This window comes from Mesoplodon bidens (assembly GCF_964165515.1).
Source record: "Mesoplodon bidens genome assembly, contig: HAP1_SCAFFOLD_412, whole genome shotgun sequence".
NCBI lineage: Eukaryota > Metazoa > Chordata > Mammalia > Artiodactyla > Ziphiidae > Mesoplodon > Mesoplodon bidens.
The window spans coordinates 299750-327623 of NW_027672600.1; the positions used below are offsets into that span (position 1 = coordinate 299750).

General features: G+C 43.6%; 1 protein-coding gene and 1 pseudogene across 2 annotated transcripts in view; both read right to left on the reverse strand.

The window, feature by feature from the left end:
* Window positions 1-6943: 6943 nt before the first annotated feature.
* The window catches only part of LOC308609934 (protein WWC3-like), a gene marked incomplete at both ends in the record, with an annotated part of 51280 nt that continues 30349 nt past the window's right edge, over window positions 6944-27874 (reverse strand). The window contains 6 exon segments of the mRNA XM_081259209.1: window positions 6944-7010; window positions 8018-8145; window positions 9894-9959; window positions 9963-10085; window positions 11865-11957; window positions 14027-14191. Coding sequence (XP_081115335.1) covers window positions 6944-7010; window positions 8018-8145; window positions 9894-9959; window positions 9963-10085; window positions 11865-11957; window positions 14027-14191 — 642 coding nt within the window.
* LOC308609931 (pre-mRNA-splicing factor SPF27-like) lies at window positions 8160-9153 on the reverse strand (annotated as a pseudogene). The gene has a single exon. The product of its transcript is annotated as a pre-mRNA-splicing factor SPF27-like (transcript).

The window sequence follows — 27874 nt, forward strand, 5'->3', positions numbered from 1 at the left end:
CTGCTCTCACAGCTCCCGGGTCTCAGCCTTGGACCTGGCCCCGCCTCTGCACGTAGGTCGCCGGAGGGCGTCCGTTCTTCGCTCAGACAGGACGGGTTTAAAGGAGCCGCTGATTCGGGGGCTCTGGCTCACTCAGGCCAGAGTGAGGGGCACGCAGTGCGGGGCGGGCCTGCGGTGGCAGAGGCCGGCGTGACGTTGCACCAGCCCGAGGCGCTCCGTGCACTTTCCCGGGGATGCCGTCCCTGGGTCCCGGGACCCCAGCAGTGGCGGGCTGCACAGGCTCCCCGGAAGGCGGGGTGGACAGTGACCTGCGCTTGCACACAGGCCCCGCGGCGGTGGCAGCAGCAGCCTCAGCGTCCCACGCCCGTCTCTGGGGTCCGCGCCTTTAGCCGCAGCTCGCGCCCGTCTCTGGAGCTTCTTAAAGCAGTGCTCTTAATGCCCTCTCCTCCTGCACCAGGAAACAAAAGGGAAGAAAAAGTCTCTTGCCTCTTCGGCAGCTCCAGACCCTTTCCCCGGACTCCCTCCGGGCTAGCCGTGGTGCACTAACCCCTTCAAGCTGTCTCCCTGCCGCCAGCCCCAGTCCTCTCCCTGTGCTCCGACTGAAACCCAATTTCCGAGCCTCAGCTCCCAGCCCCGCCCACCCCAGTGGCCGAGCAGACAAGCCTCTCGGGCTGGTGTGTGCCTGTGCGCACCGATCCTCTGTGCCGGAATCTCTCCGCTTTGCCCTCCACACCCCTGTTGCTGTGCTCTCCTCCGCTACTCCGTAGCTTCCCCCCTCCACCACCTGCAGTCTCCGCCCGTGAAGGGGTTTCTAGTGTGTGGAAACCTTTCCTCCTTCACGGCTCCCTCCCACTGGTGCAGGTCCCGTCCCTATCCTTTTGTCTGTGTTTATTCTTTTCTCTTTTGCCCTACCCAGGTATGTGGGGGAATTTCTTGCCTTTTGGGGGGTCTGAGGTCTTCTGTCAGCGTTCAGTAGGTGTTCTGTAGGAGTTGTTCCACGTGTAGATGAATTTCTGATGTATCTGTGGGGAGGAAGGTGATCTCCGCGTCTTACTCTTCCGCCATCTTCCTCCGCTCCCCTATCCTTCTAGATTTTTGCCTGACATCCCCCGTACATCTTGATGATCTTGGTCTTTTGGCCCGTCTTTCTCTTCAAGGTGAAAATGTACTGGGCCAGCACCGCCCCCGCCACGGCGGCGCACACGCTGGCATTCACTACCGCGCCCACCCTCGCCACTGCGGATCAGTCCATGGACGGACCTCCTGCGCCTCCTGAAACTTTTTTGATTATACTTTTCCAGACTGTTTTCTTCACTTCTGATCCAGTCAAATTGGTCTTACATATTCAAAGGATGTGGATGAACGGGAAAACAAAAAGAGGAACACAACCTCATACTGCAAACAGAAGTAAACAAACCTACCCAACAAACAAATCTACCCAACGCTGTTAACCAAGCATAGAGAAAATGGTGAGTAGTAAAGAGACATCTAGTCTTTGCCTTCCTCATCCCCAAGAGGTGACCTCTTAGCTCTTAGAACATCCAGCCTGATAACAGTGTTTCTGTTTACCTGGGGGCTTCCGGCTACACTTGACAGTCTAACAATGTGATATATGGTAGGGACTTGGAGCCACTGGGTATTAGCTCTACCACTCAAGGGACTAGAGGCTAGGATCAGCCACAGGGGTGGTCAGCCACATGGTTGACTCCCAATAAAAACTCTGGACATTAAGGCTTGGGTGGGTCTGTCTGGTTGACCATACTTCATGTCCGTTGTCACACATCACAGTCAGGAATACTTAGCAATATCCATGACTTCACTGGGAGAAGACAATTGGAAGGTTTGTGTGTGTAGCTTTCCTAGACCCTGCCCTACTGCACCTCTTCCCTTGGCTGACTTTAATCGGTATCCTTTCCCTATGATAAATTGTAACCGTGAGTGTAACAGCCTTCAGTGGGTATTGCAAGTTGTTCTAAAGTGTTATTAAATCCGGGTGTGGTTTGGGGACCCCACCCACCCACAAAATTGCAAGTGGTATCAGATATCAGGGTGTGGTATTGAGGATGACAATCTAACACTGCCACTGCTAGTAATCTACCAATACCACGTTAGTAATACCAGGAATATAATTCCTGGGTCAAAAAGAACTACAAAAACACCTTTGTCTCCACTCAGTGGATTTCTTGTCCCTAGGAATACTGGCTTTGCAATTTTGATGTTATTTTATGTGTATTGTTTATAAAACTAAGTAACTTAATTAATACCAGGAGTTTCATCATAAGAGAAAGAGATACAGATATATGTAAAACAAAGTTAAGTTGGGGGGAAAATCTGTAAAGTTAAATTTTAATTGGAAATTTAATTTAATAAATAACATTTACTTTAATTGGAAATAGGAAATACAATTCAACTTCAAAAATTATTTTCAAAGGGCTTCCCTGGTGGCGCAGTGGTTGGGAGTCCGCCTGCCGATGCGGGGGACGCGGGTTCGTGCCCCGGTCCGGGAAGATCCCACATGCCTGTGCCCGTGAGCCATGGCCGCTGGGCCTGCGCGTCTGGAGCCTGTGCTCCGCAGCGGGAGGGGCCGCAGCAGTGAGAGGCCCGCGTACCGCACAAAAAAAAAAAAAAAAAAAAAAAAAAATTATTTTCAAAGATTTGCAAAAGTTGAGAAAATAGCAGTAATGAGTCCCCATGTATGCACCCTCAGCTTGATAAAGCTGGTATCTTGCCAGTCCCTAAATCAATCAGTACTGTGTCGTTCACCTTGATGAGACAACCTGGGTATTGAATGGTACAAGCATATGAGTTACCAAGTGCAGGATTCCCTTTGTACCCACAGTTAACTTCCTCACTTCGCGTACTATCTCACACAGCAAAGAAAACCAATATAAAATGTAAAAGCAAAGTCAACTGAAACAATCACCTAATTATTATCCCATCTGCATGATCAGACCCCCCAGATGGCTGTCTGCTTGCTCTCTGTACATCCCCTGCTGGACCAGTGCCTGCTTCACCTACACCTTACTCACATGATTGACTTTCTCCTACTTACCTGCCCCTGCCCCAGCTAGTAATTGTTGTAGCTTTAGATCAGAACACCTTTACCAGGATAGCTTAACAAAGGGGCAGTGAGGGGTGTGCCCCTCTACTAGTTTCCCTGGTAACTAATGAGCCAACCTGGTGTCAATTACACCTATAACTGGTAACCTTCCCCCCTACCCCAGGAGTCCTGCCTGCTGTGAGCTGCACATGATGGGGTGTTGCTCCAGGATCTTGCTTAGATGTGTAAGCACCCCCACCCCACCCCCAGCCATTAAACCACTGACGTCTATGTTGCTGACCCCAGGATCTTTCTTTGGTCTTAAATCTGGGCAAGTGCAGGGTTTGCAGGCCTAGGGCTTGCAGGCCTCTGGCCTGCAGCCCAACAGTGAGACAAAGGAAATCTCACGGGGATGAAAGATTCAGGATATATAAAAATTTAAAAATAATAAAATAAGATAAAATAAAGTAAGGTCAATAGAACACTATGAAATTTTGATTTAAAATAAGAAATGTGTATTTTGGTCTTCATCCAAGGTTCTTCCTAACACAGAAATCAGTGAAAAGGTGAAATCAATGTCTTTTTTTTATTCCTAACAAGCTTCTTTCAACCATGAGTTTATTTTAATGAGGAGACTTTTGGAAAACCCTAGATTACTATAGGATGGGAGCTGAAATATTTACAGACAAAATGATATTTTGTGTGGGATTTCCTTCAAAATATGAGAAGTGAATGAAAGTGTAAAAGAAACAAATTTGCCCATGACTGATCCATGCTGAAATTTGGTCAGAGGACCATAGGGGTTTATTTTACTATTTTTATACATTTATAGTTCTCCAAAACTTAAAAGGAATTTTAAAACATATTTCCACTCTGTTTTAAGAACTCTAATTTTTTTTTTTTTTTTTTTTGCGGTACGCGGGCCTCTCACTGTTGTGGCCTCTCCCGTTGCGGAGCACAGGCTCCGGACACGCAGGCCCAGCGGCCATGGCTCATGGGCCCAGCCGCTCCGCGGCATGTGGGATCTTCCCGAATCGGGGCACGAACCCGCGTCCCCTGCATCGGCAGGCGGACTCTCAACCACTGCGCCACCAGGGAAGCCCAAGAACTCTAATTTTAAGAAATACTTTCAAACAATACAAATCAGAGGAAATGGTGACATAAGCAAAGAGAGGAATATTGATTATTACTTATTCCCACAATGGAAGAATAATTATTTAAGCAGTTTTCAACCAAAGTTTGACAATTCAGTGATCATAGGAAGAAAAAATTCTTTTACTTGTAGTTCTATTTTAAAAGAAGCTTAGTGGCAGCATTTTAACAGTTTCTTGAAAAGGGGTATCAGCATTTGCAATCTACCTCTGACTACCCCGAGCAGGACTGCCAATAAAATAGGGCAGTTTTCTTAATGACAAATGAAACATGTAAACATATTATGTCATACAGTTTCTGATGCTCCCATGATGTCAGGAATTTATTCTAGGGCCTACAATAGTGCCAGGTAAGTAGCAGGTGTTCAGTAAATATGTTTTATTAATAAAGTAATGAATACATGAAAAAACATACAAATGACTGAGTTCTAAATTTTAATTGAGGAAGATATAGTATTTTATATCACTTCATCATGGGGACACAACACTTAAGGATAAACAAAGATAAACATAAAGCAACAGGACTTAAGTTTTCGTTCATGTGGGATATGCTCTTGACAGTCTTAATTGATCAGAAGTTGCAAAATCAAGCCCACCATCTGCTCCACCAGAGCCTCTAACACAGACCATTTGTCCTTTCCAGCATGAACAATGAACACTCAAAAAAGGGTCCTCCACAGGCAGCACAGAACTTTTCTTTATTTGTCTTGATTTTACGTCCTTACTATGATCTTATAAAAGCAATCACATGCAGGGCAGAGCATGGAGAAGTAAAACAGAGAAGTGGCAAATGTAAGAGGCCAGTGCACTGCCATAGAAGCTGCATTTGGCTAAGATGGGATTTAAAACAACAAAAAAAACCCAGCTCTCTAGCAGGGAAACACTTCCAAATGGAAATCTGCTTGAGCTGGGGGTAGAGGGTGGAGAGAGGTATGTTAAGCAGTGTTATTCAAAACCACTTGTTTGGGGCATTTCTATGCTGGCACAGCTGCTAAAAAGCAGCACAGAGAAAATGCATTCTGCAAGTCTCCCCACATGAATGGAGACTGTACCTCAGACATAAATAACTTGCCATTTGCATGCTCTAGAGTCCAGTGGTAAACAGTTCTTTGTTTGATTTTAAAGTTTCAAATAGCTCAGGGAAGTTAGAGAGGGCCTAACTGTCCTCACTTGCTTATCCATGCTGTCTGCTTGGCTGCTAATTCTAATAAGGAATGTTTTGTGAGTCTCTGCTTCCACTGCCAGTATACACACTAAGAAATTGATGAGGGAAAAAAAAAAAGATTAGAAGCACAAACGCATAGCAACAGATGACAACTGTGAATAGCATGAAGTTTTCAGTCTTAGTACTACTTACAAACTCTATTGTCCATATTATGTGGAGTGTCAATGAAAGGCTTTCACAAAATAATTTTTAACTCAATTTAAAAGAAAGGCAGGTTATACTAGGGAAGAGGCTTCAGACTAATGAGGAGACCATGATTAACAGATATTTTCAACGGAAAAGAGGGAGAAGGAAGCCACAGGAAGAGTTGTATTTTCTTTCTTTCACATTTTGATTGATCTTGTTTACTCATCCAAAGCTTCACGAAGAAGACTGCATTTTAAATATAATAAGTATATATTAGGCAAAATATTTATATCACTTGGAAATTCAAAAGAATAGTTGTATCCTTTTATTGAATAAACATATTTTTCCTCATGAGCTAGTTCTACGACTTCTTAAGAAATGTTGGGAAGACTCCAGTATGGGGTGGGGGCCTTCTGATCGAAAGCACATGCTCTCCTGTGAGTGACTCGCCAGGCAGTTGTAGTTCCCACGGAAGCTGGCTTCCTCAAGAAAGCGCCTTCAAAGGTTATCGCATCCACGTCGTGACTGCTCTATCCATCAGCGGATCCAGTGACTCAGTGAAAACACACCTTCTTTCTTCTCTTTTCACTTTCCTGCAGTGCAGAGCAGCAGAGCAGAAGCTCCACCACCGCCCTCCTTGTCGGTCAGGATCAGACGGGGCGGACTGGAAAGGCAGGCGGGGCTGCCCAGGCCAGGTGAGGGTGGGCTGTGTGGCTGCCAGGGGCTCCGTGACCAGCCTCAGACCCGGGGTGGGCACGGAAAGGTGCACGGAAACCAGGGGCTATGGGTGCCCAGCCCGCGTGGGAGACCGAGCTCCACAACGCGCACCCCGCACTGACTTAGGACTGAGCCCCTAAGGTGGCATCTTAACAGAACATAAAGGGTGCGAAAGTGTACAATATACGTGATAAATGCACACAGGAGAAACGGGACGAGTGACGAGTTCAGCACATAGTGTTTGCATTTCCGATGTCAGACACAAAACCGGCCCCAAAGATCCATTCTACCACATGGCAAATACTGAAGAACTAAATTTCAGTCTTAAAATACACCTTAAAGTCAGTATTTTCCTTCAAGGAGGAAAAAAAGAACTATAAATAAATGACAATAGAGTGAATTTGCCTGAGTTTCTGTCTTCCACCCTTCAAGTCAAAGAAAACCGCATGGAAACTGTCGAATCTTAACACAATAGCTATTCTTTTATAAAATAACCTGCTTGAGATGTAAATTTAACAACAAGGAAAAGCCAAGCCCTGTTCCTGTCACTATCAAAAAATACTTATTTATAGATTTTGAAAACAAAATGTGTATATTAATAACTTTGCACAAATATTTGAAAGACAATTTTAGCTAGACAACTTTAGAACTTCGTGGAAATAAAATAGGCAGATAAATACTTCATCAAACATCATCAGTCAGCAGCGGAGGTATGTTGGTCCTTGGTCTCGTGAAAAATGTTACCTTCTCCCTGGGTGGGCATGGAAAAAATTATGTTAGAAGGTGATATGCAGACACTGAAAGCTGGCAGGTAGCTCTCATATCAGTGATGGCTTTCCTTGTTCACAGAACAATCAGAATTTGAATTCCCATATGTTTGTACACAAATTTTCAAAATTTTAATAGAAGTTATGATACTCCTAGGAGGGCAGGGATTTATCTCCAGTGGCTGGAAGAGTGCCTGCTACATAGTAAGGGTTAATTCTTGTTCTATCAACAAATGAATACATTTTAAAAATATATCAATATATGAATTCTAAATCCAAACTGAAGGAAGTGGTTATAATATCTTGTGTTATTTTATGATAAGGTCATAAAAGTTACAGGTATAGAAAAAAACAAAGCTAAAAGGCAGGCACAAAGTAGTATGGATAGAACTGTGTTAACTGCGGCTGTATAAAAGAACAAAACCATGCAGAACTAAAATATTTATGTCATTAGAATTCAACACAGTGTTTAAGGAAATTTGCAGGGTAATCTGGAAATGCTGATGTTTTGATTTTTGTAATGTTCAGTTTATGAGAGTTCACTAAACTATATTCATAGAAAAGAACATTTTCCTATATATAGAGTATGCTTCAATCTAAATTTTAAAAAGCAAAGATAAACATACTGTACATATGTAAATTGCTGTTATTTATGATCATAAACATAAAAGATGTTACAAGAGCCAGTAAGTGAATTATGTTTATTAGATGAAATTAGTCATGAAAAAAATAACAGGTTAGGTAGTAACATGTGGTATTTTAATTCTTAATAAGCTGAATGCAAAATTAAACAAAAATGATCATAATTGGCCTTAATTAAAGCTACACAGAAAATAAATCAGGAGAAAAATCGCACAATGCTAACAGCAGTGGGGATTCCAGCTTTGTTCTCGACTTCCTTGTGGGTCTTTCTCAATACTTTACTCTTTAGAATGACAAAGGTATGACAGTAAAAAGCAAGCTGGAGAGTGAGGCCTGGGCTTCTCCGCACCTGAACGCCTGCACCTGGATGGGCTCTTTGAGGTTCTGCCTGCGCAGCTGGCACACCCCTTTGGAGGCCTTCTTCAGCATCTTCTCAGCTGCCTGTTCTTGATGGAAGTCAGGTTTGGTCTGTCTCCTCTGGAACAGCAATGCGGGGTGAACCAGACAGGTTTGCTTCCAGTTTTTTGGGGTTTTTTTTACATCTTTATTGGAGTATATTTGCTTTACAATGGTGTGTTAGGTATTTTTTTTATGTTGAATTTTTTTATTTTGCTGAAATGTACACACAGAATATAACAGTCCACATTCTATGCTTACTAAACATTTAACCACTGATGATTTCCGTAAGATGCTGTTGTTCTTCACAGTTCAGATGTTTGATCTTCTGTGAAAGCCCAACATGCCTTCCTTTCTACCCACCAGATTAGTCTTTTTCAGAAGTCTTGCCGTATGTTTTCTTCGTTTGCCTCTCCATGTTGCTACTTCATTTGAAAGAGTTCATTTTCTAATTGTACAACAGTCCTTTCAATCTCATAATTCTTACTGACCAGGGATACCCAAGTTGACTCCATTTCTCTTAATTTAGATCCAGCTGTGAGTTGCATGTTCTTTCGCTGCTTTCAAGTTTAAGTCTTGAATATGTTTCCTTAACTTCTGGAGCTCTTTCTGTGCATGTTCAATCATATGAACTAGATTTTCATTATACACTTTCCAGACATTGCATCCATGCTGTGACATTAGTTCCAGATTCTCAATTCGAACGACTTGATGCTCTAACTGGGCCATAGAGTTGTTTACGCATTCTTGCCACGCAGTAATGTCATTTTTCTGACCCGAGGAAGGGGCTGGAAGTTCATATCGTTTCATACTGAGCAATTCAATTGGTTGTCGAGCAGCCAATCTTTCAAATTCATTTCTCATTATGTCGGTTTCAAAAGTGGAATAATCCGGGGCTGTCAGGTAGCTCAGGTAGTTCTTGGTAGGTTGGTATCTGCGTGTTTCCTCCTCCACCAATGCCGCAGCCGCTTCCCGCACACCAGGCGCTTCATAACCTTGGTCAAAATACGGCAATGCATCCACCACCACCTCTCCGGCCACCAAACCCGTACCGCCATTCTTAGGTTCACTGGAGTTTTCCGACTCTGCGCGGGCTCAGGTTCACTTGGTGTGTTAGTTTCTGCTTTAGAACAAAGTGAATCAGTTATACATATACATATGTTCCCATATCCCTTCCCTCTTGTGTCTCCCTCCCTCCCACCCTCCCTATCCCACCCCTCCAGGTGGTCACAAAGCACAGAGCTGATCTCCCTGTGCTATGCGGCTGCTTCCCACTAGCTATCTATTTTACGTTTGGTAGTGTACATATGTCCATGCCACTCTCTTTGTCACAGCTTACCCTTCCCCCTCCCCATATCCTCAAGTCCATTCTCTAGTTCATTCCCATCTTATCCCTAGGTTCTTCATGACACATATATGTTAGCATACGAGAATTGCTTTTCTTTTCCTGACTTACTTCACTCTGTATGACAGACTCTAGGTCCATCCACCTCACTACAAATAACTCAATTTCGTTTCTTTTTATGGCTGAGTAATACTCCATTGTATATATATGCCACATCTTCTTTATCCATTCATCCGATGATGGACACTTAGGTTGTTCCTATCTCCTGGTTACTGTAAATAGAGCTGCAATGAACATTCTGGTACATGACTGTTTTTGAATTATGGTTTTCTCAGGGTATATGACCAGTAGTGGGATTGCTGGGTCATATGGTAGTTCTATTTGTAGTGAAGAGCGATAGAAGCCCCTGCCAGATCCGGGCACCAGGAGGTGAGAAAGGCTCGCCCGCCTGCCCCCTCCCCCCGTTGGCGGGCCGGGGCCTCACCTGCCTCTCGGCCTCCCGCAGCACGCTCCGGAAGCGCTCGTTGCGCAGCAGCCAGGCTTCAGCGTCCTACAGGCGCTGGCGCAGCTCGCGCAGGGCGCACAGCTCCTCGTTCAGCTGCCGCTGCCGCGTCCGCGTCGCCTGCAGGTCCAGGGACGTGCGTGCCGCCAGCGTAGCCAGGGAGAACCTGCAGGGCTGCGAGACCGCGGCCGTGAGCGCGCCCACCCCGCCCGCGCCCTACCTGCAGCTTCTTCCCCGAGTGACCGACCCCACTGGAGGGAGACACCCGCAGCGTGGCCCGACGCCAACACAACACGGATGTGGGCGACACGGGTTCAAATCTCCACTCCGGTAACGAGCCAGTGACAGCAAACTGTCCGCTGTAATGACGACCTAGGCTTTGGCTAAAGCGCAGAGAAACAGACCCTCTCACACGGGGCAGGAGGGCATCATCTTTCCCAAGTGCTACTTGACAATATAAGCAAGAGCCACAAAATGCTGTGTTTTCTTTGGGTCTGAAATTTCATTTGACTTGCATCTGAAAGGCACAGCAAAAGGTTTATGACAGAAAAAATCCTAAATACCTAACAAGAGAAAAGTGATCAAATACATTATAAGGCCAGCAGAACACGCAGCTATTGTAAAAAGATGAAAAATATACCGACACGGCAAAACCTTAATGACCTACTGCGTAACGGGAAAAAAGCACGTTATAAACCACGTTGAGGGCTTTCTGGTTAAACACACACAAGCTGTCAAAAACGTTCCTCCCCAGGGAATTCCCTGGTAGTCCAAAGGTTAGGACTCCCCGCTTCCAATGCTGGGGTGCAAGTTCAATCCCTGGTCGGAGAACTAAGACTGCAAGCCGCGCAGCGAGGCCAAAACACAACAACAACAACAAAAAACCATTCCTCCCCATATAAGCCTGAAGTAAGCAAGTCTCCTGTTTTCAAGAAAGTTCTAAGACGAGAATAGAATTTTGTACGTGGAGCTGAGAGCGGTACTTCCCACGCCATGGCAAACGACGCCGGAGAAGGCAGTTAGTGCAACAAAATCACAAATCCACGAGCCTATCAGCGTTGTCGGGGGGGACTGAATAACTGTATGCGTCTTACACACCCATAACACTATTTTGCACATATACAGAAGTTAAATGCAAATGTAAGTGACTTAATAAACACAAACTCACTTAAAAGCTCTGCTGAACCATTCATAGCAGAGCTCACTGGTTCCCAACCAGGGGTGACTTGGGCCCTCAGGGGACATTTCTGGTTGTCACAACTGGGGGAGGGGCTGATACTGGCAACTAGTGGGTCAAGGCCAGGGATGCAGCTCAACGGCCCACACTGCACAGGACAGCCCCCAACAAAGTCAGACCTAGGCCAAAATGCCAACAGCATGGCTGCTGAGAAATATTTTTGTTGCTGAGTTATGTATTTTCTTATCATTCTCAGTCAGCGGCTACTCTAAATACAACCACCACAGCGAGATCTAGGAATTTCTTTTTCTTTCAAAGAATTATTGCCCAGGAAAGTCAGGGAACCACCACCTTACAAATTAAAAGTAGCAAAACTGTGTAAACTGGCATGATGTGGAGAAAAAATTCGGTGTATATAAAGGAAAACTGTAGAACAGTCCTATGTAGGAGAATGCGCCACGTTGAAAGACTCAAATTTTCTAAACTGTCTATACTCCCTTGTCAAAAAAGAAAGAAGAATCTCTTATACAGAATGGCTGCTTATTTATATTTTAAAACGTAAAGGTCATGTATTATCGTAGATTATGACATTATCTTAGGAAATTAACAAATATTGGTAACATATTGACATATACACTTAAAAATTATATCTAAGTAAACAAGGAAATAAACATATTACCTTTCAATTAATCTTACCTAAAATATTACCTCTTCCGGTTTGTAGAAGTAACTCCCAGGGTATGTAGGGATGGCATATTAGTCTACGTGTCACATACCTGCTTATAGCGAAGGGTTCGTCTTTCCAAAGTGTTTCGGACAAAGGGAGACTTCCGGGACAGCGTTGAACTGTCGCTGTCACTACGATAAAGCTACACCAAAAAGACTGAGGTTCAGAAACACTTCCTCAAGAATTCAACATTCATTCTCTGTGTACTCTGAACTGGATTATTTTGTTTCTCGCGCAAGTACTCAAACAGATACGCCGCTTAAAGCTTTTACCAAGACTTTGGGTTTCGCTTACAAGAAAACCCTAAAAAAGAGTTTCAGGCCAAACAAAGACAAACCAAATAAGCAGACCAATCCCCAGCCCCACCCCTGCTTCAGGTCCATCAACTGAACCAGCTGAGGTTTTCCAGGCTAATCGAGCAACACAATTTCAGTCCTGTCAATGCCAACTGCCTCTTGATATGGTGTGACGATCATGAAAACCCGCACTTTCCTCAGCGCTTTTTACTTTTTATCAATCATTCTCATTTGCTGTGTTTCTAGCTTTCGCAAGAGCTTGGAAGAGTGGCGTTCCAGATAAGAGCCTCGTTCCTGGCAGGAGGACAAGCGCACACCACTAACACCCACCCTGCCCATCAAGGGAAAAGGCCTGTCTTTAAAAAGAAAAATAAATAATGCCGACTTCATGGGAGCCAAGACATTACGTATTTCATTTGGTGGCAGGTTTTCATTTCAGGATCAACGTATATCTGTGTGAAAGCAAAGTCTTGGCCTTCACGGCCTTACTTGCCGTAGCAATGAACCCCAGATATCAGGAAATGTCACAGCTCTGCACTTACGTGCCTCCCAGTCACCACAAACATATATAAAAAGAGGCCTCTAGACGCATCGCCGGTCAGTGCGTGCCTTTGTGCAGGGCGCAAAGCACAGGGCAGGGGCTGGAGGCCTGTCTCTGGGGAGGTGAAGGGCTTCCTCCTTCACCACCCCATCCTCCTCAGCAAGCAGGCTGGAGGCTGCTCCGCAGGGGTTCGGCAGGAGTCTAGGATAAGGAAGGACGGCCCTCGATCAGGCACCTCCAGCCGCGTGATGAAGCATCAGGCCCCGCAGAGCTGCAGCCTGATGGGGCAGGAGTGCCCCGCCTGACCCTGGGCTGCCCGGGGCAGCACGACCGGGACACCTCACTGCGCGGGGAGAGGAGCTGCAGGCCTCACAAACGTGGCCACCCGGGGCCCAGCCCCTGTTGCTCCCGCCTGTGAGTAAAGGATTCCCTCCCCAAGGAAGGTGGGCTCCCTGCTCAGCTCCTGGGCAGTGACCTGTAAGTCCCTAGAACGTTCTAAGTGTCTCTGTTTACCTGGGGACCTTGGCCTGGCCACACAGTCTCTGCTGACAATGTGAGGGGGGCCCTGGGCCACCAGCTTGACCCTGGAGGGGCTGCAGACGAAGGTCGGCCATGCCGGCCACCAGCTGTGCCCCGTGACAACCCCCACAAAAGCCCTGGGCACCAAGCCTCGGGTGAGCGTCCCTGGTCGGCTGTGCTCCGGGCACGCTACCACTGCGCCGAGAGGTGAGAGCTGCCGCACAACTCCGCTGCGGGAGAAGGGCTGGAAGCTCCGCCCGGTCTCTCCGGAGGGCTGCCCGATGCCTCTTCCCCCTGCGCGTCGGCCTGCACCCCTTCCCTGCGGCGCACCATCACCGTGGATACGACGGCTTTTCTGAGTTCCGTGAGTCCTAGCCAGTTTCTGAGCCTGAGGGTGGGCCTGGCGACCCCTCAGTATCTCCCACGTGGGCCTGACGGTCTGCCTCTCTCATATGATCAAACTCTGGCTCCGCCCTAATGCAGCGGCTCCATGGTAGTCCCTTCAAGGGAAGATGCTTTCCCCAACGAGCCCCGTCAGAGGAGCGGGAGGGTCGAAGCTCTCCTCGAGCCAAATGGCGCCCCAGTGTGCTGCGCCGTGAGCACTAATCCTCAACAGCGCCTCGTCTCTGCTAGTCCGTGCTGTTACTGTCACACGGCCACGGCCGGCCGACCTCCAACCTGCTGTCCTGTCTCCACGGACCACAGCAGGTGGGGTCTCCCCCTCCACTTGTCTCAGAGTTCTCAACCCTGCGTGCAGGTGAGGGTCAGCCGGGAGCTCCAACCCTCTGCTGCCCAGCCCCGCCCGCGACCGATGAAGAATCCTTCCAGGTAGGTGGCAAAGGACTCCCGACCTACGCTGCAAACGTACTGGCTTCGTGCTCCGGGCGAGAAAGTCTGGGAACGGACAATGGTGCTGCTCCGCGTGAAGGGCGAGCCGCGGGCCCTGCGGCCGGGCCTCTCCTTCGGCAGACTCGCCACCTCTTCTGGGAAGAGATCTTCTGTGTTGGTTTCCTTATCAACCTAGAGAGTAATTTATTGTTTACCACGACTCTTTCTAGAACACAAGCATTAAATTAGTGTAGTCACCAAACAACCTTGCCATTTCCACTGGAGGTCTAACTGGCATTTCACATTTAATGAGTCTAAACGTGAATTTCTGTACTCTACCAAAAGTTTTTCATCTGTTCATGCAAAAAAAATCTCAGTGTCATCCTGGACTCCTGTCTTTCTCTCACACTCCATTATCTAGACCAAGAGAAACTGCATTGGCTCAATTTTCAGAATTACAAGTATTTTGCACACGCATGAACCTAGAGCATATTAGGCTTAGTGATATAAGTCACACAGAGAAAGACAAATGCTGTACGAATTCACTTATATGTGGAATCTAAAAAAACAAAATAACTGAACAAACATAACAAAACAAGCAGCAGAGTCATAAGTCCAGAGAACAAACAGGGGATTGTCAGAGGGGAGACAGGTGATGGGAGGGAAGAAATAGGTGAGGGAGATTAAGAGGTACAAACTTACAATCACAAAACAAATGAATCATAGGTATGCATATACAGGGTGGGGAACAGAGCCAATACCTGTGCACTGTCTTTGTGTCGTGACAGATGTTAACTCGACTTACTGTGGAGATCATTCTGACATGTATAGAAGTATGTTGTATAACAGGAACTAACAAAGTGTTGTAGGTCAGTTATATTTCAAAAACCAACAAGCTCACTGAAAACAGACAAGATCTGTGGTTACCAGAGGTAGGGACTGGGGGAGGCGGAATTCAATGAAGGCAGTCAAAAGGTACAAACTTCCAGTTATAAGATAAACAACTACTAAGCATGTTTGTACAGCATGATAAATATAATGAACACTGCTGTATGTTATATATGAAAGTTGTCAAGAGGGTAACTTCTAAGAGTTCTCATTACAGAAAAAATTTTTTTTCTATTTCTGTAATTTTGTATCTATGTGAGATGATGGATGGTCACTAAACTTACTCTGGTATCATTCTAACATGTATATGTAAGTCCAACCATTATGATATATACTTTAAACCTACACCGTGTTTATGTCAATTATATCTCAATAAAATGAAGAGAGAAAAAATTAGGCATTTTTTGACCCCTTGTCACCAACCCTTCATCCAAGTCACCATAATCTCCTACTCAGCACGTTAGTGCTATACACTTCTCATTGCCCTGCCTGATTCCATGCCTACCCTTCTCTTGAATCTATTTCTAGTGCAATAATGGAGATCCCAGTAAAACTGAAATACAATCACGTCACCCCTGTGCTCAAAACTACTCCTCAATTTCCTACCCCTTTCAGAAAAAAACAAGAGTCCTGAGTGGACCCTACATAATTTGGCCCCTTCACTAACTCTGCTCTCAGCTGTGACAACTGCTTCTGCTCATCGCCCCAGACCATGCTCCTTGCTATTCTCTCACCATATTAGGCCTTCCTCCTCAGTGCCTCAGTGCCACAGTGCCTCATGCTCTTCCCCAGCTCCTGCTCTTCCTTCCTTAAGGTCTCTACTCAAAATTCACCTTCTCAGAGATGCCTTAAAATGACCACCATTCCTAAAAATCTACACCCTTATGATATTATTTGTTCGTTAGCCTCTCTGTTAAAATGCTTTCTTAAACAGGGTGATTTTGCAAAAATGGTGAACTAGGAAGCTCTAAGTCCTTGTTTCTTCATGGAAACATCAAAAAACACTCAACTATACCTCAAAACAAAACAAAACAATACACTGCTGAAATAGACTGACAGGAGCTCTGCAAACAATCGCAGTCTTTAGTAAGCAAATGAATGAAGAAAAATGATAAAATATTCAAAATGAAAAAATATTCAGGTGGTAGGAAATTTTACAGCATTTTTTTTTAATAGCCCTTGACCATGGTCTTTTAGCTTAGAGGAGACAGCAGCCTAGTTCCCAATTCCCTCCCTTAAACTAGAAAAAGTAGGGTAGACCTTACTTGTAACATTTTAACATGTTAGGGAGCTAAAGGATTGGACTAGTTTTGCCTCACTTGAATCTCAGGTGCAGGAGAAGCAGCATGGCCCATCTTAGTCATAGAAAAGGAGCAGAAGCAGCAGGCGGTACTCCTGAAAGCTGCTGCTGGACTGACCTACTGGTATAAACATACAATAGACCACAAAAAGCCCTAGAATAAGCTGGGTACACACAATCTGGGAAACTGAGCATTCAAAAATTGAGCTATTTTTATAGGGGAATTGAGAAAGCAGAAAGCAGGGTCAGTCAACACACGCTGAAGGAAAGACTCAACACACACTGAAGGAAAAAACTGGGGAGGTCATAAGCTTTCGCTTCAAGGTGATGTCGAGGCTCACAGTCTGCAAAATCTGGGAAAAGTGCCTGTTTTTTCAAATGCACAATTTTCAACAACAACAACAAAAAAAAATCACAAGGCATAGAAAGAAACATGGAAAGATGGCCCATTCAAAGGAAGCAAATAAATCAACAGAAATCATCGCAAAGCAAGCACAGACAACAAATCTACAATGTCAAATAATTGTATTAGATATGTCCAAAGAGCAAAAGGAAAAAAAACATGGACAAAAAAATAAGGAAATCAGGAAACAATATAAGAATATAGTAATAATGATGATAATGAGTAAAAGATATAAATTACTTTTTTTTTTTTCCGGTATGTGGGCCTCTCACTGTTGTGGCCTCTCCCGTTGCGGAGCACAGGCTCCGGACGCACAGGCCCAGTGGCCATGGATCATGGGCCCAGCCGCTCCGCGGCATGTGGGATCTTCCCAGACCGGGGCACGAACCCGTTTCCCCTGCATCGGCAGGCGGACTCTCAACCACTGCGCCACCAGGGAAGCCCATAAATTACTTTTTAAAAAAGCAAAGCTGGAGGTGAAAAAAATAAGTGAAGAAATTCACTGAAGAGGTAAAATGACATATTTAACTAGATGTAAAAACAAGAGGCAAACTGGAAGACAGGACAATTGAAAATAAGGAATCCAACAAACAAAGAAAAAAGATTGAAGGAAAGTGAACACAGCCCATAGGATCTATAGGACACTGTGTCAGTGGACCACTGTGGGATCCTTATAAGGAGAAAAGATAGAGTAGTAGAAAGATTTGTTTGAAGATATAGGAAGACTTTCCACATTTGACAAAATAGACATATAAATACAAAAAGCTTAACAACTACAAGTAGGATAAACTCAGGGTGACCCACGACAAGACACATTATTATCAAACTGAACAAAGATAATGATGTAAAACTGAAAGCAGCAAGAGAGAAATTCCTGGACACATTTAAGGAAACCACAGTAAGATGATAAGCAGAAGCGTGGAGGATATAGGCAATTAGAAAAGTTGTCTGGGGCCTCCCTGGTGGCGCAGTGGTTGAGAGTCCGCCTGCCGATGCAGGGGATACGGGTTCGTGCCCCGGTCTGGGAGGATCCCATATGCCGCGGAGCGGCTGGGCCCGTGAGCCATGGCCGCTGGGCCTGCGCGTCCGGAGCCTGTGCTCCACAACGGGAGAGGCCACAACAGTGAGAGGCCCGCATACCGCAAAAAAAAAAAAAAAAAAAAAAAAAAAAAAGAAAAGTTGTCTGAGGACGTTTCTTTCCTAGGACTGTGCTTGCTTTGATTCCTGTTACCAGTATATACAGCTGCCTTTAAACATCTTAATATAACTAAAGTCTCACCCTGGTTCTTTTCTGGACCATATTTTCTGTTATATTCATCTGCCTATAACCTCTTATTCCTGGCTGACAGCAGGACTGCAGACCCCCTGCAGCTCTAACATACTGTGGCACCAGCCCTGATATATGTGGCCTCAAAGCTGATATCCAAACTATACCATTAGTGGTGTGAGTCTGGCAAGACAAGAACCAGCCCTTAGGGTAGTCCCCAGATAAGCCAGAACACTGTAAGCAGGTTCCACTCATTACCTTTGCCTGAGAGAAGAAACGAGAATTGGCATTTTCTTCCCAAACACGCTGTGCTACATTGGAAAGGGTCTGGGATAAAGGTGAGCAAAATGGCATGAAATTTCCTTCTGTTTTGAATGCAGCTTTTCTTGATTAGACATGTACTTGGTTCTTAACTCATTTCTAAAGTTCTTATAAACTACTTTGATCTGTATATTATATACTTGATGTTTCCATGGGGGAAGAGAGCCTAGAGTTTCCTCGTCTGCCATCTTGTTGATTTCTCACTCTGAGGATTATTATCAGTGGCTCTGGTACACGACTGAAGTGAAGTTGGTAGCAATTCAAATTAGGTTGTTAAAACTTTAGGATCTTATATGTAATCCCCATGATAACCATACACACACACAAAAAACCTATTAGATATACATAAAGGGAAATGAGAAGGGGTACAAAACATGTCAAACAACCAAAAAATCAACTAAATGTAAAAGAAAGGGGAAATGATGGGCAAAAATACCTGTAAGATACAGAGAAAACAAGTAACAAAACAGCAACAGAAAGCATCCTTGTAAGAAATTACTTTAAATGTAAAGAGACTAAACTCCCCAAAGACATGCACTGACAGAATGGATAACACAAAAACCAACAACATATTGTTCAGGAGACCCATTTTTGATCTAAAGACACAGATAGCTTGAAAGTAAAAGAAAAAATATTCTGTGGAAATAGTAACCAGAAGAGAGAAGGGAGACTATACAAGCCAAAAACCATCACAAAATACAAAGATTGATATATATGTAAATTTAATATTGACATATTGATGCAAAGTCTATTGATAAAAATGTCAATTCCTCAGAAAAATTTAACAATTATAAATACATTTGAACCAAACATAAGAGCTCTATAATATGTGAAGTAAACATTGATATGAGGTTTGCTATGGATTTTCAATACATGGACTTTAATATGATGAGGGATTTTATTTCTACTTAAGTACTTGAGTGTTTTGGCCATGATGGTGGTCAAATCATTTTTTCTTCGTGTGTTACTTTGCCACAGCTGCACTTAAAAAGTACCACAGTGTCTGCTGTTACATTTTTGGGTAGATTGCCTATTTCCTCTTCATTTATTTGGTCTTGTAGGTTCTTACCCTGCTCCTTCATCTGTGACATATTTTTTTGCCATCTTTTTTTTTAATGAGTGGGATTGTGTTCCTGTCTTACTGGTTGTTTGGCCTGAGGCTTCCAACACTGGAGTTTGTAGGCTATTGGGTAGAGCTGTCTTGGTGCTGAGATGAGGAACTCCATGAGACCTCACTCTGATGAATATTCCCTGGGGTCTGAGGTTCTCTGTTGGCGGGAATGTAAATTGATACAACCACTATGGAGAACAATATGTAAGTTCCTTAAAAAACTAAAAATAGAACAACATACGACCCAACAATCCCACTACTGGGCATATACTGTGAGAAAACCGTAATTCAAAAAGCGTCATGTACCACAATGTTCACTGAAGCTCTGTTTACAATAGCCAGGACACGGAAACAACCTAAGTGTCCATTGACAGATGAAAGGATAAAGACAGGTATGGCACATATATACAGTGGAATATTACTCAGCCATAAAAAGAAATGAAACTGAGTTACTTGTAGTGAGGTGGATGGACCTAGAGTCTGTCATACAAAGTAAAGTAAGTCAGAAAGAGGAAAACAAATACCGTATGCTAACACATATATATGGAATCTAAAAAAAAAAAGGCTCTGAAGAACCTAGGGGCAGGACAGGAATAAAGACACAGACGTAGAGAATGGACTTGAGGACACGGGGAGGGGAAAGGGTAAGCTGGAACAAAGTGAGAGAGAGGCATGGACTTATATACACTACCAAATGTAAAACGGATAGCTAGTGGGAAGCAGCCGCATAGCACAGGGAGATCAGCTCGGTGCTTTGTGACCACCTAGAGGGGTGGGATAGGGAGGGTGGGAGGGAGACGCAAGAGGGAGGGGATATGGGTATATATGGATACATATAGCTGATTCACTTTGTTATACAGCAGAAGCTAACACAACAATGTAAAGCAATTATACTCCAATAAAGATCTATTTAAAAAATACCACAGACTAGGGAGATTAAACAACAGAAAAGTATTTTTTCACAATTATGGAAGCTCAAGTCCTAGGTCAGGAGGGTTGTCAGCAGGGTTGATTTCTAGTTTATTTAGGTCTGGTTTAATCATTATTTCCTTCCTTCTGCTAGTTCTCATTTATTTGCTCCTCTTTTCTAGTTTTTTAAGTTGTAAGGTTTTGGTTTGTTGATTTGAGATATTTCTTCCTTTTTAAGGTAAGAGCTTATAGCCATTAATTTCTCTCTTAGTACATAGGAGGAAAACTTGCCACAACGTGGCAATGATGTTCTAGATATGACACCAAAAGCACAGGCCACAGAAGTAAAAAGGGAACAATCAACAGACCTCAAAGACAGCCCACTGAATGGGAGAAAGTATACCCAAACCATGTATCCAGTAAAGAATTAATATCCAAAGTATCTGAAGAACTCCTACAAGTCAAAAACAAACAAATCTGATTTTAAAACTGGCAAAGAACTTAAAGAAGATATACAAATAGCCATTAAGCTACATGAAAATATGATCACACTATGAATCCACAATGAATACTACTTTACATCCATTAGGATAATTATTGTGAAAGAAACAGAAAACAACAAGTTTTGGCAAAGACTGGGAGAAAATGGAACTTCAAGTGCACTGCTCACAGGAATGCAAAATTGTGCAGCTACTGCAGAAGAAAATATGATGGATTCTTTAAAAATTTACTGTTGAATTACCATATGATGAACCATTTCTATCTCTACGTATATACCCAAAATAAATGAAAGCAGGGACTGAAACAGGTATTTGTATAACAATTTTCTAGCAACATTATTCATGATAGCCAAAAGATGGATGCCACTCAAGTGTATATCGACAGATGAATGTATAAACAAAATGTGCTACATATGTACAGAGGAATATTGTTCAGCCTTAAAAAGAAAGGAAATTCTGATGCTACCAGCATGGATGAACGCTGAAGACATATGCTAAGTGAAATAATTCAGACACAAAAGGATAAATATTGTATGACTGCATTTATATGAGGTAGCCAAACTAGGCAATCTCATAGAAACGGAAAGTGCAACAGTGTTTACTAAGACCTGGTTTGGGAAGAACTGGGAGTTACTATTCAATGGGTACAGAGTTTCAGTTTGAGATGATGGAAAAGTTCTGGGGCTTCCCTGGTGGCGCAGTGGTTGAGAGTCCGCCTGCCGATGCAGGGGACACGGGTTCGTGCCCCGGTCCGGGAAGATCCCACATGCCGCAGAGCGGCTAGGCCCGTGAGCCATGGCCGCTGAGCCTGCGCGTCCGGAGCCTGTGCTCCTCAACGGGAGAGGCCACAACAGTGAGAGGCCCGCATACCGAAAAAAAAAAAAAAAGAAAAGTTCTGGAAATGTAATGGCAATGATTGTACAACATTATGAACGCACTTATTTAATGCCACTAAGTTATACACCTGAAAGGGTTAAATAGGTAAATTTTATGTTATATATTTGCCACAATAAAAAACTTAATAAAGCTTTAAAAGCTCAAAAGAATCCGTATTATACTTTACTGATTTTTTTGGTCTATTGCATGCATGCTCTTGAAAGCAGGGCTGTTTCTTTTCTGTGCTGTTGCATGTGCAATCAGTGGTACATAACAGGTGTTCAATAAATACTTGAGGAAAGAATAAATATGGAGAGTAGGTACTGGTATCTATAAAAATTAAAGAAATCTATATATTGTCCCTGCTATCAATAAATGTATGATCCATTGAGCAGATCAGTTACACACATTAAATACCTAAAGAATTCCGAAGAAACATGAAAACAATATGCAACAGCGTAGTATTGACTGTGATATGTAAATACTCATGGAATTCAGGATGAATTACTATGGGAAAATCATCATGAAGAAAATCTGAGTAATGTGTGACATAAAAGGAAAAAGAGTGCAGTCTGAAATGGCATAGAGTGGGCAAAAAGCAAATGTATAAATTCAGGAGAAAAGTTTAAAGTGGCACCAAAAAGACTAGGGGGTTAGGGGAAGCCATAAAAAGGCTATTAGATCTATTTAGCTAATAGCAGGTCTGAAAGTTAGGATAAAATACCTAGGTTTGCACTGATGAGTCAGAAAAAAGATACAGCATCCTAAGCAAAGTGATGACCTAAGGAAAAGATGTTTAAGGGAATCAATCTGAGGCTGAAATGAAAAATAAACTAATGTGGGTGGAACATAAAGGCAACTTATGCATAATGATCCATTAAAGATATACTGAAGCCTATGGATCCTCTCCCCAAGAAAAAAATACATGTACTTTGGCATATGATTATCAGGTTGAGGACCTCAGACCGAGGCTAAAGAATTGGCTGTGAACACAGAATGGCATGATTAAATCTTGGAGTTTACAATAAAGTAATGTAAAAAAACCTTAAAATCAGACACTTTTACTAAGGATCCATTCACATAAATCAAATAGGACTAAAACTGACCGATATTTTGATTTTTAGATCTATAAACTGTTTTCTCTCTAGGGACATGGTATCCTAGGACTGCTTCAGGATTTTTAGCAAAGACTAAAATTCACAACTTCATGTTTTCTTTTAAAACCATAAAACTAGCATCAAAATAAATGACAGTGTTGGATTATGATACAAAGGAGAGGAAAACAAAGCTGTGATTCCAAACTTGTAACAAAAAATTTACTTTTAAAAATTAAGGGGGACGATCTCCCCCCAAGACACTTATTAACTACAAGGGAAAACTATTAATTTTATTGTGGAGAAACGTTGACAGACATCATTTTAACAACATGAATAAAGCTGACTTCTTTAGCAGTATAGCAAATTCACAACGTGTGTCTCCTGATAGTATACATATAACTCAATGTCACTTCTAGATATTTCTGCCAAAAACACAAACCTGAATCTAATGAGGAAGAATCAGACAAAGCCACATGGAGGGACATCCTACAAAATAATGGGCCTGAATTTGGCAAACATGTTAAGGTCATAAAAGACAAAAACGCTCCAGAATAATGAGGATAAAGGGACTTGAGAGATAAAAGCAAAGCATAAACCTTTACTGGAACCTTGATAAACATTTTTTTCTTTTTCTTTAAACCATATTTGTGTTTCAATTGGTTAAATTTAAATATGTCTATAGATTTGATAATAGTACTAATTAGTTAATTTTCTGGTTTTGATTACTCATATGGTAATGAGGCAGAATCATTGTTTTTAGGAAAATACACTGAAGAATTTTACTAGAAAAGGGTATGATATCTATAATGTATTCTCAAACAAATCAGAAAAGAAATTATATCATGTTAAGTAAATGGAACACTTGATTGTTAACTGGATCCCAAATAAACAACAAAAGAAACAAACCAAAATGCAACTAAATAGTAAACAAAGAGGACTTCAAAGGAAATACCTAACTTTTCAAAAATACTTATGAAGCTGTGGACTAAGGATGCCACCTGCCATATCAGTGAACAACAGCCATCAGCCACTACAGCTGCCCCCAATGCTGAGCCCTGAGAGAGAGCTCAAGATAAAAACAGGAAGCCCACCATCAAGACCTCAGCCACTACAGCCGCCCCCAGTGGTGCACCCAGAGGGGACTCAGGATGGGAAAGAACATGATTCTGACCCTAGATAGCTAAGGTGCACATCAAAGGAGTGCTTTCAGCGAGCCCAGACTCTTGTATCTTCCCATATGTACAAAAGTGCTAAATTCATTCATTTGAGATGTCCGGTTTTCTATAATTAACTTGCAGGAGTGGTGGAGGCAAGTCCTTGTACTGTGCAACCATCCCTATACAGAAACCCACTCATTTCAATGAAAGCTTGCTCTGCTGGGAACATGAATAAGTTCTGAGCATTGTGGTGGCTTTACACTACCAGAGGGAAAACCCAAGACATGTAAAAGGAGCTAAAACGACTTTCGGGCAAAATCCCGGAGGAGTTAGACTCACAAGCAGCACACTGGCCCACCCCACAATTTCACTAGAAAATTTTATCCCCAATAAATTCAACTTTAAAATGGGAAACAGACACCCTCAAACAGAGAAACATGGAGTGTCAGAAAGCCAGCCTCCACACTAACACCCTAGCCAGATTCATGTACAATATGTTTGGAGCTCACACTTGCAAGGACCAACAGAATTAGGGAAATTACACTAAAAGATCTCAACCTTAAATGGCCAAATTGGGTCTGTTTTGACCTTTGAAAACTGGGGGGGGCGTGCATATGCAGGTAGAAAAAGATCAAACAGAAATGGAATGCTTGTTTCAATTGCTATTTAGAAGCTTCTAAAAGGGGAAATGATAAAGTAACGTCTTCGCAAAAAATCAACAAAAGGTTGCTCAAAATGATACTAGAATTTTTAAAAGCCACTAGCGTTGACCTTGTCTCTCACTCTGTTCCTTCTTTATATCCTCCTTTATCCGAACTGCCTAACCCAGACGCACTCTCTCTCTCTTCCACCAGCCCATTCTCCTGCTGCTTCCCCTTCCCCAGGAAAGGAAGACATAAGATCAGAAGTATTCATAGCTCCCTTGAAGGAGAAACCTATTACAGGAAGAGGTGAACTGTACTCTGCGCTTACGTACACATCCTGGACCCGAGCAGAACTTAGTTTTAGCTAAGGACTTTCTCGAATCTAGTCAAGATCCATTGGGATTTGCTAAGGAATTTGAGCTAATCGTCCAAACCTATGAGCCCACGTTTTCAGATTTATATCAATTAATACAGCTATTAGTTTCTAAAAGTCAAACAAAGGAATAAGTAGAGAAAGCAGGATGGAGAGACCCCTTAACAAATTTTGATTTATACAGCCCACAGGCTCAAGGTGAATGCAAGGAGTTAGCTCATAAATTACTCAGAATTATCACAGAGCTTTTTCCAAAAACTGCTGACTGGTCAAAGATTCAGCAATGTAAACAAACACGAGATGAATCAATCCTGGATTACTATGAGAGGTTCAAGGAAACTTTTAAACAATATTCCAGCATGACACCTGAATCATTCTTTAACCACCAAGATGATTCTTTGCTTAACTCCATCTTTTTAGAAGGTCTGGATGAGGAATCGGCTACTCTAAACGACATGATTTAGGCATGTTAATCATTTAGACATGATTTGTCTGTATCACATACAAATGCCCTTGTCATGTTGGCTGACCAACTTTTCAAAAGTATTAAAAAGAAAAAGGTGCCTCTATAAAAATTATGAACATTCAGTTGCAACAATTAAATAATCAATGTCAGTCTGAAGTTAACCCAACCCTATTCAATCCGCGACTGGTAAATTCTGAAATTTGCTTTTACTGAAAACAACCGGGTCATTACTGGGGAAACTGCAAGAAAAGAAAAGAGGGACCTAGAAGGGAAACCAGATATAGACTGTAATTTCAAGTTAAACAAGAGGAAGCCTGATCTGAGGGAACACGGGGAGTCTTTCCCCTTCTCCTCTCGAACACCCTGGAAGAAATAGAAATTATTATATGAGGAGAAAATAATTAAAGCAGTAATAGATACAGGGGCTACCTTTTACATTTTGAACCCTATCAAAATTAAAGGCTCTCTCTCTCTAATACCTCGGTACAGACGGTAGGCGTTTCTAATGCAAATATTAAGACCCTTAAATCATTACCTTTAGAATTATAATTAGGAGAACTTAAACGAAGGCACTCCTTTTTCCTAGTAGAAAATACCCCTATGCACCTGATCGGTATAGATTTATTAGAAACTTATGATGCTCGTATTTCTTTTACTGTTAAGGGAGAAATGGTTTTAGCCCTAAAAGATTGCTCAGATTTCTTCATCATATAAAGTTTGTGACTGAGAGTGATGCTGAACAAGAAAAACTGCCAGGCTTAGTACCTGAAGAATTGGGGTCACTTGATCCTATTGACATAGGGAAAATATATTCTGCAGCAGCCATTAAAATTACCACAGACCAAAATAAACCCCTGTCCAATATTAGTCAATACCTATCAAGGCGGGAAGCCACAGAAGAAACAGAACTTTTGATATCAGCTTGATTAAGAAAGGGCTTATTGTGCCTTACACTAGTCATTGTGACACTCCCATTCTGCCAGTTAAAAATCTAATGGCAAGAGTTGGAGTTTTGTACAAGATCTGAGATCTATCAGTGCTACTATCTTCCTTGCTATTCTGCAGTGCCAAATACCCATACCTTACTGTCCTATATCCCTAAAAGAGTGACTTCTTTACTGTGAAAGATTTCTGCAGTGCATTCTTTAGTATCCCTGTACATCCTGACGCCCAGTATCTTTTTGCCTTTGCTTGGAATGAACTATAATATACATGGACTATGATGCCACAGGGCTACACTGAAAGCCCCACTTACTTTCCCCAGATATTAAAAGTGTACTTACAGGGAAGACCTTCAAGACGGCGGAGGAGTAAGACGTGGAGATCAACTTCCTCCCCAGAGATACATCAAAAATACATCTACCTGTGGAACAGCTCCTACAGAACACCTACTGAACGCTGGCAGAAGACCTCAGACTTCCCAAACGGCAAGAAACACCCCACATACCTGGGTAGGGAAAAAGAAAAAAGAAAAAACAGCGACAAAAGGATAGGGGTGGGACCTGAAACTCGGTGAGAGAGCTGTGAAGGAGGAAAAGATTCCATCCACACCCTAGGAAGCCCCTTCACTGGCGGAGATGCAGGTGGGCAGTGGGGTGAAGCTTCGGAGCCATGAAGGAGAGTGCAGTAATAGGGGTGCAGAGGGCAAAGCAGAGAGATTCCCGCACAGAGGATCGGTGCCGAGCAGCACTCACCAGCCCGAGAGGCTTGTCTGCTCACCCACGGGGGCCAGTGAGGGCTGGGAGCTGAGGCTCTGGCTTCGGAGGGCAGGTCCCAGGGAGAGGGCAGGGGTTGGCTGCGTGAACACAGCCTGCAGGGGGCTAGTGTGCCACAGCTAGCCGGGAGGGAATCTGGGAAAAAGTCTGGACCTGCATAAGAGGCAAGTGACCATTGTTTTGGGGTGTGCGAGGAGAGGGGATTCAGAGCACCGGCTAAACGAGCTCCAGAGACGGGCACGAGGCTCGGCTAATAGCGCAGACCCCAGGGACGGGCATGAGACGCTAAGGCTGCTGCGGCCGCCACCAAGAAGCCTGTGTACGAGCACAGGTCACTATCCACACCCCCCCTTCCGGGAGCCTGTGCAGCCCGCCACTGGCAGGGTCCCGTGATCCAGGGACAACTTCCCCGGGAGAATGCATGGCGCGCCTCAGGCTGCTGCAACGTCACGCCGGCCTCTGCCGCCGTAGGATCGGCCCGCATCCGTACCCCTCCCTCCCCGCACTGGCCTGAGGGAGCCAGAGCCCCCGAATCAGCTGCTCCTTTAACCCCGTCCTGTCTGAGCAAAGAACAGACACCAGAGGGCGACCTACGTGCAGATGCAGGGCCAAAGCCGAACCCCAGGAGCTGTGCAAACAAAGAAGAGAAAGGGAAATCTCTCCCGCAGCCTCAGGAGCAGAGGATTAAATCTCCAGTCAACTTGATGTACCTGCATCTGTGGAATAACTGAATAGACAATGAATCATCCCAAATTGAGGCGGTGGACTTGGAGAGCAACTGTAGACTTGGGGTGTGCTTTCTGCACCTAATTTCTTTCTGGTTTTATGTTCATCTTAGTTTAGTACTT